The sequence below is a fragment of the Scheffersomyces stipitis genome, chromosome 5, assembly GCF_000209165.1.
Source record: "Scheffersomyces stipitis CBS 6054 chromosome 5, complete sequence".
NCBI classification, from domain to species: domain Eukaryota; kingdom Fungi; phylum Ascomycota; class Pichiomycetes; order Serinales; family Debaryomycetaceae; genus Scheffersomyces; species Scheffersomyces stipitis.
The window spans coordinates 1,078,260-1,090,304 of NC_009045.1; the positions used below are offsets into that span (position 1 = coordinate 1,078,260).

General features: G+C 44.4%; 4 protein-coding genes across 4 annotated transcripts; 2 read left to right on the forward strand and 2 right to left on the reverse strand. All coding sequences in view use genetic code 12, as the record gives it.

Annotated features, from left to right (window-relative positions):
* The first annotated feature begins 1,976 nt into the window (after positions 1-1,976).
* On the forward strand, positions 1,977-5,526 carry GDH2 (NAD-specific glutamate dehydrogenase). Its single transcript, XM_001384848.1, has one exon. The coding sequence runs from the start codon at positions 2,208-2,210 to the stop codon at positions 5,373-5,375; it is 3,168 nt and encodes a 1,055-aa protein (XP_001384885.1). The 5' UTR covers positions 1,977-2,207; the 3' UTR covers positions 5,376-5,526.
* Positions 5,527-6,022: 496 nt separating this feature from the next.
* Positions 6,023-7,099, forward strand: PICST_60505 (predicted protein; the record flags this gene model as incomplete). Its single annotated transcript, XM_001384849.1, has 2 exons — positions 6,023-6,174; positions 6,205-7,099. 2 exons carry the CDS (start codon positions 6,023-6,025, stop codon positions 7,097-7,099), a joined length of 1,047 nt encoding a protein of 348 aa, XP_001384886.2.
* Positions 7,100-7,208: 109 nt separating this feature from the next.
* On the reverse strand, positions 7,209-9,669 carry PICST_67887 (predicted protein; the record flags this gene model as incomplete). Its single annotated transcript, XM_001385179.1, has 1 exon — positions 7,209-9,669. The coding sequence occupies one exon, from the start codon at positions 9,667-9,669 to the stop codon at positions 7,282-7,284; it is 2,388 nt and encodes a 795-aa protein (XP_001385216.2).
* Positions 9,670-10,113: 444 nt separating this feature from the next.
* On the reverse strand, positions 10,114-11,601 carry ALG7 (tunicamycin resistance protein; the record flags this gene model as incomplete). Its single annotated transcript, XM_001385180.1, has 1 exon — positions 10,114-11,601. The coding sequence occupies one exon, from the start codon at positions 11,599-11,601 to the stop codon at positions 10,114-10,116; it is 1,488 nt and encodes a 495-aa protein (XP_001385217.2).
* Positions 11,602-12,045: the final 444 nt, after the last annotated feature.

A 12,045-nucleotide genomic window follows, 5' to 3' on the forward strand; every position in this document is an offset into this window, starting at 1 on the left:
TGCAAGTCTGGTAGGATCCTATGAACTTTGAGCTAATGATAATGTTTGAGATATATTAGTTGAGCAATTTATGCTTGTTTAAAGCATATACCAGTATATGAAATATTTGAGCATACATTGACACAACTAAAAAGTTTGTTTATCAGAAGAATCAGTTAAACAGATAACTATGACTACTTAATAGCTTGTACATTCATTAATCTAAGAGATAGGTGTTGTCATCCAGACTTCCATATGGTTCGCCTCTATCCATCAATTCTGTGCAAATCTTGGTGACTTCGTCCTGGCCAATCTCAACTATCCGAAAAACCAATTTTTGAGGCACCTTTCACCATCAGCGGACTGAGGTCCCTAACCGCCATCATTGTAAGTTTTTTGAAAGAGGTGCAGTCGTCGCCGCCTCGGAAACTAGCAACAGTTAGACGGCATTGGTGGAACCGCCAGAATGTGAAATCTGGGGTAATCCAAAATTTTTCACTAAAGCGGGGGTCAGCGAAAAGACTGGTTTAGGCAGGTGTTGCAACCAAAAGCACAAAGTGAGTAATGGCCGTACAACGCTAGCGGCAATGGCCAGAATCTCGGTACGAGTGTATTGTTGAGAGTTTATTCTTCCTTTTACAATCCAATTCTACTAGAGCTCATTAAGTCACAGCTTGTTCTAAGCGTAATTGTTGAAGACTGTTTCTGGCTAGAGATCTACGTGGAGGCTACTTTTCCGGTCGCCAACATTCCTGCGTAACTCAGGGATGACCATCGCAGCCCTGGGACTACCGGACATGTACGCATACTACGTTGGTGGTGGGGCAGGTTGCGGTGTTTATTTCTTCTCCAGTTAGGGAAGCGTCTGGTCACACTCCAGAGACCAGAATGACATAGGTAGCTGTAGTAATCTTCAGGCTGAGACTTCTCCCAGGAACAACATTGGGTAGAGAAGAGAGAACAGAGCAGGGTTGAGAGTTGAAAAGATTTGAAAAGAGAATTGAAGAGATCCGGAGACCACAGAGGTGAAGAATTGAACAGAGGTAACGAGATGGAGTAATGAAATTGTAGGGTAGATTCAGAACAATGTGTCTGAAAAATTTTGAGATGAGCTTCCGAAACCTGGAGAAGAACACCTGTGTGACCGGGACGGTGTTGTTTCGGCAAGTCCCCACCTTTTTTCTTGGGATTGCGGCTATCGGAGGAATGGGACCCTCGGAGAGCGTCGCTAGATGTTGCAGCTAGGGGAATCATCACGTGAATACTTATTGTAGATGGTCGGAATGTACTTAGGAAACACTTCCCGTATTTCGCGCACCGAGCACTGTACGGCAAACACACCCTTCTTAGTCGTAGAGTCCAACAAGCAGCCACCGTAACTCTGACCTCAGCGCAAACCTCACGGCAGCAGGGCTCAGCGTGAAGTCGAATGACGAAACTGTAGCGAGAGCAAAAATAAATGCACTGGAGCGAACGCGACCGCGCTAAATTATTGGCACTCTATTCTCGCTAACTTGCCAGACTCTCACTAACTCCAGTTCAATTTATCACTAAAATCTCACTTTCTCGCCAAAATGAACCGTGGGTCCAAAGTGTGCTTACGATCACTGGCAGTCCCAATTTACAAATGCTACGGTATCCTCCATTGCTACTAATTTGAAAATACCATAATAAGCCCTTTTCCAGCACACTCGAGCTGCCCCAGGCGGCACTATGGCTTCGTGGAATTGTCACTGCCGTCATTCCGCCGTTTAGTGACAGCAGCTCTACAGTCATGTACGGACTTCTTACCGTACCGTACGGTGGTGGTAAATGTGGGACTGTATCGTGCCGCGACCCAACGGCCTTCTATGGCCGCACCCCTCCTAACGCCAACTATACCCTTCTCCAGGTTTCAGATTCTGGTCCCGCCTGCAATCTTCCTTTGTATATAAGAAGGAGCTTTTGCTCCATTCTCGGAGAGCTTTTGAAATTGCCAATTGATATTGTTGTGACTGGTCACATTGATTACTGATTCTCATAGCTTTATTGTTTATTCGTTGTTTGTATAAATTGTTGCTACTTTTCATTCTAACATTCATACAATACGACAATAGACCATATTGATAGTCGGACTCATCACATAGCTTATCTTGATAACTCATCCATTTCGTAAGTTAGCAAAAGATAACTTGACAACCCATTCATAACTGCTATTGCTCACAATTGCAGCATCCACCGAATTAAAGATGTCTATCCAAGAACCAGACATCCAGCGTTTGACGTTGGAAAGAACGGCTTCCAACTCGTCGTCAGTTCTCTCCTTGAAACATGGCTACATCGACTCTCCCTTCTCCGGAAAGAAGGACCAATATGAACAGGTTTTAGACATCTTGGACTCCACAGGTTTCATTCCTGAGTCGTTGATCGAATCTGAAGCCAGATGGTTCTACGAGTCGTTGGGAATCGACGACGTGTTTTTCGCCAGAGAATCTCCAGAGGGAATTGCGGGCCACATCCACTCGTTGTACTCGTGTAAGGTCCAGGCCTACTCAGGCGACGGTGCTGATTTCCCCTTGATTCAATACAAGCGTGAAGCTGACGACCATGGTGTTTTCTTTGACTCGTCCGATGTCTCCACGTCGATGTACAAGAACCAGTTCGAAGAGAGAATCGACGATAAATACATCGATCCTTCTTCGTCCGATTCCATCTCCTACAGAGTGGAATACTTCTCGGCCCCATTGAACTACAAGACTGATCCAATCTTGTCTGGTGTTTTCCAGAACAACAAGACTTTGCGCGACCAGTTGATGAGATGTTACTTCGTCTACAAGAACCAATACGACCATTTGGATGTTTCTGCTGACGAGACCGACATCAACAAGATCGGGGACTCAACCTTCTTGAAAATCGCCTCGGCCAACACTAAACAATTGTACGCAGACATCGTCAAGAACGTCGTCACTACCACTGGTCCCGTTATCAGACACTTCCCCATCGAAGACTCTGAAGAATACAGAGTGGTTATTGGTTACAGACAAAAGACTTCCGCCAGATACAACTCGGCCTTGAGCGACTTGGCCAACTACTACAAGTTGCAAACGACGAGAAAGTACGTTGAGCAGTTTGCCAACGGGGTCACCATCATCTCGATGTATGTCACTTCCAAACAGAAGAAGTTACCAGTGGATCTTTCGATCTACCAGGTCATCAAGGAAGCTTCGTTGTTGTACTGTATTCCTCACAACTTCTTCCATGACAGATTCACCAAGGGTGAGTTGTCCTTGCAGGAAAGTATCTATGCTCAATCCGGTGTGATCTTCGTCACCCACTTTTTGAACAGATTGGGGCCAGAATACACCAAGTTGGCTACTTTGTTGGACGCTTCAAAGTCTCTTCAGAATGCCGAAGTGTTGAATAGCTTGAAGAAGAGATTGAGAGCTGAAACCTACACACAAAACTTCATTCAAGAGGTTTTTGACCAGAGACGTGACATTGTCAGAAAGTTGTACCGTCAATTCGCCGACGTTCACTACATCCGTTCTTCCATGGAAAAGACATTGTCTTACCAGAGATTGTCTCAGATCACTCCTGTCGGCACAGAAGAAGAGTTTGAGCAATTATTGAGTCGTGAATGTTCCCAGAACGAACACCATGCCGTAGTTTTGAGAGCATTGTTCGTTTTCAATAAATCGATTTTGAAGACCAACTTCTACACTTCCACTAAAGTTGCCCTTTCTTTCAGATTAGACCCATCCTTCTTGCCCTCTTCCGAGTATCCTGAGAAGCCATATGGTATGTTCTTTGTGGTTGGTAGTGACTTCAGAGGTTTCCATATCAGATTCAGAGACATCGCTAGAGGTGGTATCAGAATTGTCAGATCGAGAAATCTTGATGCCTACAATGTCAATCTCAGGAATTTGTTTGATGAAAACTACAACTTGGCCAATACTCAACAGAGAAAGAACAAGGATATTCCAGAAGGTGGATCAAAAGGTGTTATCTTGTTAGATGCTGGAGCTGCTCAAGAAAGACCAAAGGCTTGCTTCGAGAAGTATGTAGATGCCTTGATTGACTTGTTATTGAAACAGCACATTCCAGGTGTCAAGGACTCCTATGTTGACTTGTACAACAAGCCCGAGATTTTGTTCTTGGGTCCAGATGAAGGCACAGCTGGCTACACAGACTGGGCAACTTTGCACGCAAGATCGAGAGGAGCTCCATGGTGGAAGTCTTTCTTGACTGGTAAGAGTCCACAGATCGGTGGTATTCCTCACGATGAGTATGGTATGACTACCTTGTCAGTGAGAGCTTACGTGAACAAGATCTACGAAAAATTGAACATTGACAATTCCAAGATTAGAAAGTTTCAGACTGGTGGTCCAGATGGAGACTTGGGTAGTAATGAAATTAAATTATCTAGAGACGAACAGTACGTTGGTATTGTTGATGGCTCTGGTGTTATTGCTGATCCAAACGGTCTTGACAAGCAGGAATTGCTCAGATTGGCCCACGAGAGAAAGATGATTGACCACTTTGACAAGTCCAAATTGTCGAAGGACGGTTACATAGTGTTGGTAGACGATGTGGATGTCACTTTACCAAACGGTCATGTAGTAACAAGTGGTGTTGCTTTTAGAAACACTTTCCATTTGAAGTTGAAGGAACAATACCCAGACGGTGTTGACTTGTTTGTGCCTTGTGGTGGTAGACCAGCTGCTATTGACACCAATAACGTGCAAGAATTGATTAACGAAAAGACTGGCAAGAGCATTGTTCCATACTTTGTTGAAGGTGCCAACTTGTTTATCACTCAAGCTGCTAAACTAGTATTGGAGCAGGCCGGAATTGTTATTTTCAAGGATGCTTCTACCAACAAGGGTGGTGTTACGTCATCTTCATTGGAAGTTTTGGCATCTTTAGCCTTTGACGACGAAGGATTTTTGGCTAACATGTGTGTAGACTCTAAGACCCACCAAAAGCCGCTCTTCTACCAAGAGTACGTGAAGAATGTGCAAAAGATTGTTGTTGCCAATGCTGAAAACGAGTTCGAAGCCTTGTGGAAATTAAAGGAAGAAACCGGTATTTCTTTCACCGAATTGTCTGATAAGTTATCCGTTGCCATTAACAAATTGGGAGACGAATTGGCCAACTCCAAGGAATTGTGGAACGATGACGTTGACTTTAGAAACGCAGTCTTACTTGACTCCTTGCCTCCATTGTTGTTAGAAGTTGTTGGAATCGACAGCGTATTGACCAGAGTTCCAGAAGCCTACTTGAGAGCAATCTTTGCTACACACTTGGCTTCTCGTTTCGTCTACACCAGAGGTATCGATTCCAACCCAGCAAAATTCTTGGAATTCATTTCTTCCACCAGAAAGGAATACGTCAAGAAAGGCTTACTCAAACACTAATCTTCTTTTACTCATTGTTGCTTTTGCCAAGCTGCTGTTTATTTATTTACATACTCCTGCTTTCATGTTTGCTTTACTAATTCCAAACTCTTCATTTCTATTAGATGTAATGATAATTATAGACTTTAATATAAAGCCAGAATCTATGTACATGTATCAATATCTAATCAAAGACCAAGGTGACCATAGTTCCACATTGTTTCTAGATCATAATAGTTCCTGTGGTTTGAAGAGTTTGTAGTTATGATGAGATAATAGATATATCCGGGATTAGTCAATAATAAGAAAAAACTTCCTGAATACCAATTTATTACTTAGTCTCTTCTGTTTGTTCTTGTACCTTCTCAAGAACCTGCTTTCTGGCCACAACTTCATCGTTGACTCTTCCAGTGACGTAATCACCAATAAGAGCAAACGCAAACGTCGAGACTCCGATATAGTAACGGGCCTTGACAGGCAAGGCGTTCCATCTGGCTAAGAGTCCCATTTTGTTATTCTAGAAGAAAATAAGTTCTGAAAAATTGTAGAATCCAACTTGCATTTAAATCGTAGTTTTTATGGTAGCGCCGTAGAATAAGAAGGGCATCGATTTCTCCAGGTTTTCTACCAGATTCGGCAATTTTCATTTCTGAAGCAGAAGTTGCAAAATGCATGAAATCAAGCAGAGATTGGCCGTAACAAAGACGGAGTTACCTCCGTGCTGTTTGCGGATCCATCCTGCTGACAATTCAGTGGTTATCCTCGGAACTTACAAGCTTGAGGATGGAGGAACCAGAAATGGTTCTTTGGATATTTACAAGTACGATAAAGATAGTGCTAAAGACGAGAGTGAAAAGTTGAGGTTATTGAAAAGGTATGCTACCGGGAGTGCTATTCTAGACTTGAAGTTCAGTCCTTTTGACGACACCATACTTGTTTCAGCACATTCTACTGGGAACATCCAAATCTGGAAATTTTCAGCTGAAGACACCAGTCTTAGAATGGAGAAGAGTTTCCAAGTTCTGGAAGATTCGGAGGTGCTTATCACGTCTGTTTTCTTCTCCCCTATCGAGAGGCATAGAATTCTAGCTACTACTACATCAGGGGATCTGGCTATTGTGAATTTACAAGATTTTTCAATACAATGGCTAGACACGGCTCATGACTTGGAGTGCTGGACTGGCTCCTTTGGAGAGCTTGGAGAGCTTCAGAATGTAGTTTTCACAGGAGGAGATGACTCAAAGCTTATTGCACACGACTTAAGAACACAAGAAGCTATCTGGCAAACAGGACACCGTCATCACGAAGCTGGAGTCGTTTCCATTTTGTCGCCTGGTCAAAACTGGAACATGGACAATTCTCACCAGCTATGGACCGGATCCTATGATGACCATTTGAGGATTCTAGATCTTCGAGTCATGGACAGGGCCAATCCCTCATTGATTCCAGGGTACATACCGAAGGTCCTCCAGCTGGAAAACTTGGGTGGAGGAGTATGGAGACTCATTCCCAGTCCGTTGAGTGATGACAATAGACTTCTTACCTGTTGTATGTACGATGGAGCCAGAATTGTATCAACTGAAGAAATGAACTCGGGAGAATTTGTTGTTAGAAAGTATTTCAAAAGGGATCATGAGAGTATGTGCTACGGTGGAGACTGGGCTTCTTCTGGCGAGTTTGTGGTGACTTGTTCGTTTTATGACAACGTCGTTCAGGTATGGTCACCAGATTCTGTTGATGGGTAGACTTGATGTAGTTAGTTACTAAAGAGAAAATGAAAAAGGCATGCGAGCTTAAAACTCCACTAGTATCAAACAGAACTTACATATATCACATCTACAACTAAGCAAGACAGTAAAAACTTTTCATGACGTGTATTACCATAACTAAGCAAATACGATCCGTATTAATCGTATACAATTTTCTTTCATACAAATGCATTCAAGTTCAATGGAACAGAAGAGCCTCTTCCACTAGGATACAACTTCTCTGCCTTGCCGTGTTCTCCATACCTACGAGGGTTTGGAAGCGAGTTTGCATTCACAAACTTGAACCGCTTGTCCTCTATAACAATCTTGGTAGCTCCATTGGAATCTCCGTTTCGTTGCAGTGAAGGGTTTATCGTATAAGCCAGCGCTGAGATTTTACGTAACGACAGACCTGCTTGTTGTTGAGAGTCCAACGTACCTCTATAAGCTGATTGCGCAGCAGCAGTAGCAGGAGATTGACCAGGAGGTGGTGGTGGAGGAGCAGCCTTCTTGTACGCTGATTTTGGGGGTGGAGTTGGTTCTGAAGGTGGAGGAGGTGGAGGTGCAGAGTTTGGAATATGTGGAGGTAAACCCACGGGAATTTGTGGAGGTAAACCTACAGGAATATGCGGAGGTGAAGAGAAAGATGGAGCTGTAGGACTTTCAGGTGACTCCGGAATCGAGAGGTCCCCAGAAGATGCAAAGGAAGAAGGAGAAGTGGGCTCTTGTGTAGTTGGTTGTGAAACTGAAAGAGGAGGTGGAATTTGAATAGAAGAAGGAATAGGAGGAGCAGCTACAGGAATAGATGGAATACGCACTGGTGGAACAGAAGAAGAAGGAATCGGTGGAGCTTTAGGAGGTAATGAAGGAATTGACGAAGGTATTGGTGGTGCTGATGGAATTGATGGAGGTGGTGGTGGGATATTACGTACAGGAGGTGGAATTGAAGGTATTCTTTGTTCTGAAGGTAAAGGTATAGATGATGTCGGTTTTGGAACTGGTGGTACAAAAGAAGGTCTAGGAGCAGCTGTTCCTATAGAAGAAGGAGGTGTACTTGAAGCAGGGACAGCATCTGCCGTAGAGTAGCCACTGGAGCCGTCAACTACGAAAGCATCGTTACGTTTTGCATTTATTTGGGCCAAAAATGGCAATCCTCCCCCTGCTATTGGAGCAGCCGGAGCTTTGGTGGCAGATTTGGAGGGAGAACCGGAGGAAAAGGCCGATAAAGATGGTGCTGGAGGAGCATTTGGAGGTGGAGGTGGAGGAGGTGGTGGTCCTGAATTAATAGGAGGTGGTGGTGGCGCTGGTGGAGCTGGAGGAGGTGGTGGAGCTGTGTTTCTTGCTGGTAGCGATGAAGGAATGGATGGAGGAAGTGAGGATGGGATTGGAGGAGGTGGTGGAGGAGCATCTGTAGGTAAAGCTGGAGCTCTTTGAGATAAAGAAGGAGCCTTATGCGAAGAGGTGCCTGTAGAAGGTACTGACTCTACGACGTGACTCTCATTTCTTTTGGCATTAATTTGAGCCAAAAAAGGAAGTCCTCCAGCAGGCAAACCTGAGATCTTAGGTGTTGAACCAGCTGATAACGACGGCGCAGGCCCTGGAGGTGGAGGTGGACCCGGAGGTGGAGGTGGACCTGGAGGTGGAGGTGGACCTGGAGGTGGAGGAGGTGCCAGGTGTCCAGGAATGGGAGGAGCTCCAGAAGGAAGAGGAGGTGGAATTGGCGAAGTTCTTCTTTCCTCAAACGAGCCAATTGATGAGATACTCTCCGACTTCAAGTGCTGCGACTTCTTGGGTCTACTGGGTGGAAGTTTTGGCATTTTTCCAGATACTGGAGGTGGTGGAGCACCTGTTGGAACCGGAGGAGCACCAGATGGAAGCGGAGGAGCACCAGCTGGAAGTGGAGGAGCGCTAGGAGGAATCGAGGGCACCCCAGAAGGAGGTATAGAAGAAGAAGAAGTTTTACGATGAGAAGGACGAGAAGAAGGCATGGATGGAATTGGTGGCACTCCAGTTGGCACTGGTGGTACCGCTGAAGGAACTGGTGGTACCCCTGAAGGAACTGGAGGTGCTTCGGTGATGGAATTCTTCTTATGAGGTCTAGAAGAAGGAGCGTGAGGTCCCGAAGTTGAACCAGATGGTATTTTCGTTTGAGAATTGCCGAATCCAGGAATTGGAATCTTGGGAGCTGAGGCTGGAATGATACCCTGCCTGTTATCTTTATTCACGTGTTTAAGTTTGGGAACTCCTCCTCCAGCAAAAATATCACCTAATTGAGGAGCCCCAGAAGGAACTGGAGGGACCGCAGAATGCGACGATGCACCAACAGGATGCGAGGAAGGGGCTGAAGACATTCCTGACCCTGGAGCTGACACACCTACAGACATCTTGCTGTCGATTAAAGGCTTCAGCTTATCGACGGTGACAGTCTTGTTGAGCTTCATACCTTTCCGGATATCGCCCAAAAGCGCATCTCTGCCAGGAGTCACACGTGGAGGAGGCGCTGATGCGCTCCCGCCTAGCAGTGGAGGAGGTGGAGGAGGTGGTGGGGGAGGTGGTGGACCAGCCATTGGATGAGATTGGTCGGTTTATGTGTAAATAGAGAGAAGGACAATTAGTGAAAAGTCGAAGGTTGGAATTGAAGGTTGATTTATGTGGGGCTGTGTGCAGGGATCACGTGACAGGTTGCAAAACATATATGGACAAATATGTTATGTACTTGGTATAAGGTTTCCTATACAGTGATGAATATGTTCAATATGTATTGTGAATCGGGCAGTGTGATTGAGTTCACTACTTGTTTAAGCTCTTTTTTTGACTTTTTTATGACTCTTTTTGCTTGAGTACATGTGCTTCTGTATAAGTGCAATAAAGTATAGCTGCGAAAAACATAGCCACGCCAATTTCAATTTTTTACTATCTCTTATTCTATCTTTGATGTTTTCTGTATTATCATGATTTATTGTTTCTATCCACTTTATATATTTTCTATAGCTCCTTTTCTATAACTTTACCTACTTTACTCCCCAGCTCAAATTATCATAGCCAAACATCCATGGTCCCACAGTGTGTCTTACAAAGATCATGGCAATGCCGATAGTCAATTGCACCATCAAGATCACGACACAAAGGGTGTCTTCACGTAACGGACCGAACCACACAAGGAACAAGTTGATCAAGGTCATGTTGGAGAACTCCTTGATCTCATTAGTTTCCGCATCTCTCTTGAGGTGGATCAACCGGAACTTCTCCAACACCGTAAGCATGGCTACTCCTACAAAAGCCTTGTGTTTCAATTCGCCGTAGCTCGGGGTCATAAGTCCGGAGTCCTTATTGAACTTGGGCAATCTGTGTCTTGGGCACGGTACGATGCCAAACAACTGCGGCACAGAGTAGACAAAGTTGAGAATCTGGGGCAAGAGGAACAACAACAACGTCTTGGAGAAATGGCCTAAGATTGCAACAATTGCAAACACCATGCCACTGAAGTAGCAATAAGTATCACCTACAAACACCTTGGAAGGGTACCAGTTGAACGAGAGAAGCCCCAACGATACACCCATAAAGGGTACGATGAATATCACCGAAAATAAGTGGAAGTCGTACGCTTCCCCTGAGATGTTGTCGGAGAGCAAGTAGCAAGCGTCGTTGACGAGGACAATCAAGCCAAGAACAATTGATTGGCCCACTTCTAAACCGTTAATCCCAGCCAAGATGTTAATGGAATTTGGTGAGAAAATAGAAACAGCAGACATGTAGCCGTAGTAGAACACTCCCAAATCGATCAACTTAGGAGTTGCTTTAGGTACCTCATAATCTGCTGCCAAGGTACTGAACGACAAGCCCGTGACCTTCGTAACAAAATGATTGCCTATGCGGATGACACTGTTAAGGACGTAGATCAACAAGTCTCCACCAGGCAAGTCGGTGACAAAAGTAGGCACCACGATCGACGTCACCGAGAAATCGACGTAGTAGACGATTAGCAACGGCAACGATGCTACGGCAGGAAGGAAGAATTTGTGTCTCCACCTGATATCAAAGAGGTCGTCGAGGAACCCTAGAAGCGTCGTACTCTGCAAACACAAAATGGCACTCAAGTACTCAGCCAACTTGTTGTGCGGAAACAACCGCACGTTGGATATCGACTGGTACTGGGCTTTGTAATTATCAGAGATACTTGAATCGTTGGAAAGAGACGTGAAGAGAACTAAGTACTTGAAGAATACAAACGGAATAAGCCCAAACATCAAGAACAAGTAGGTCACCGCCGAAACGATACCCATGGACTCAGCGATATAGTCAACAGGAGGCGGTTTCAGAAGATCACGCCCTTTGAGTCCAATACGGATAAAACTTGGTGCAACTCGTGGAATCAAACTAACTGTCACTACATACCCAATCCCAGCAAAGGCTACCAGAGCCTGGAGTGGATTGTTGGGGGTTATGAGCGCAACAGAAGCCACGAGCACCGAGAGCCGAAAAAGTCTCAGACGAAACATTGTAGGATTATATTTCACCTTTGAATAGATACTTTCACGGTTTTCTATTTCAAAGAAACAAAGTCGAAATATAGCTGATTATAAAGAAGTGAAAAATATTGAATTTGTTAATCTCGATTAAAAATATAGCCACGTCAAAACATCAGGAGTGCATACAGGACAATATGGTACACTTTTCAAGTCTTTGAATATTAACAAAGAAGGAAGTTGTTCGGAAAAGAAAGTGTATTCCCATAATTCTAACAATTCTGAAACATTCTGCTTCAAGTTCCAGCCATTTCCAGTTAAGTTTTGTAGAAATGATGGAGGCTCTAAACTGTTGATATTAATGTACTGCATATAAACGTAAACTATGTCAAAAGCTGTAAGATAACGAAGCTCGTAAAACAAGGAGAAGTTCTTTTGGTGCTCTAATAGGTGCTCTAAGATGGACACTGTAGCCTC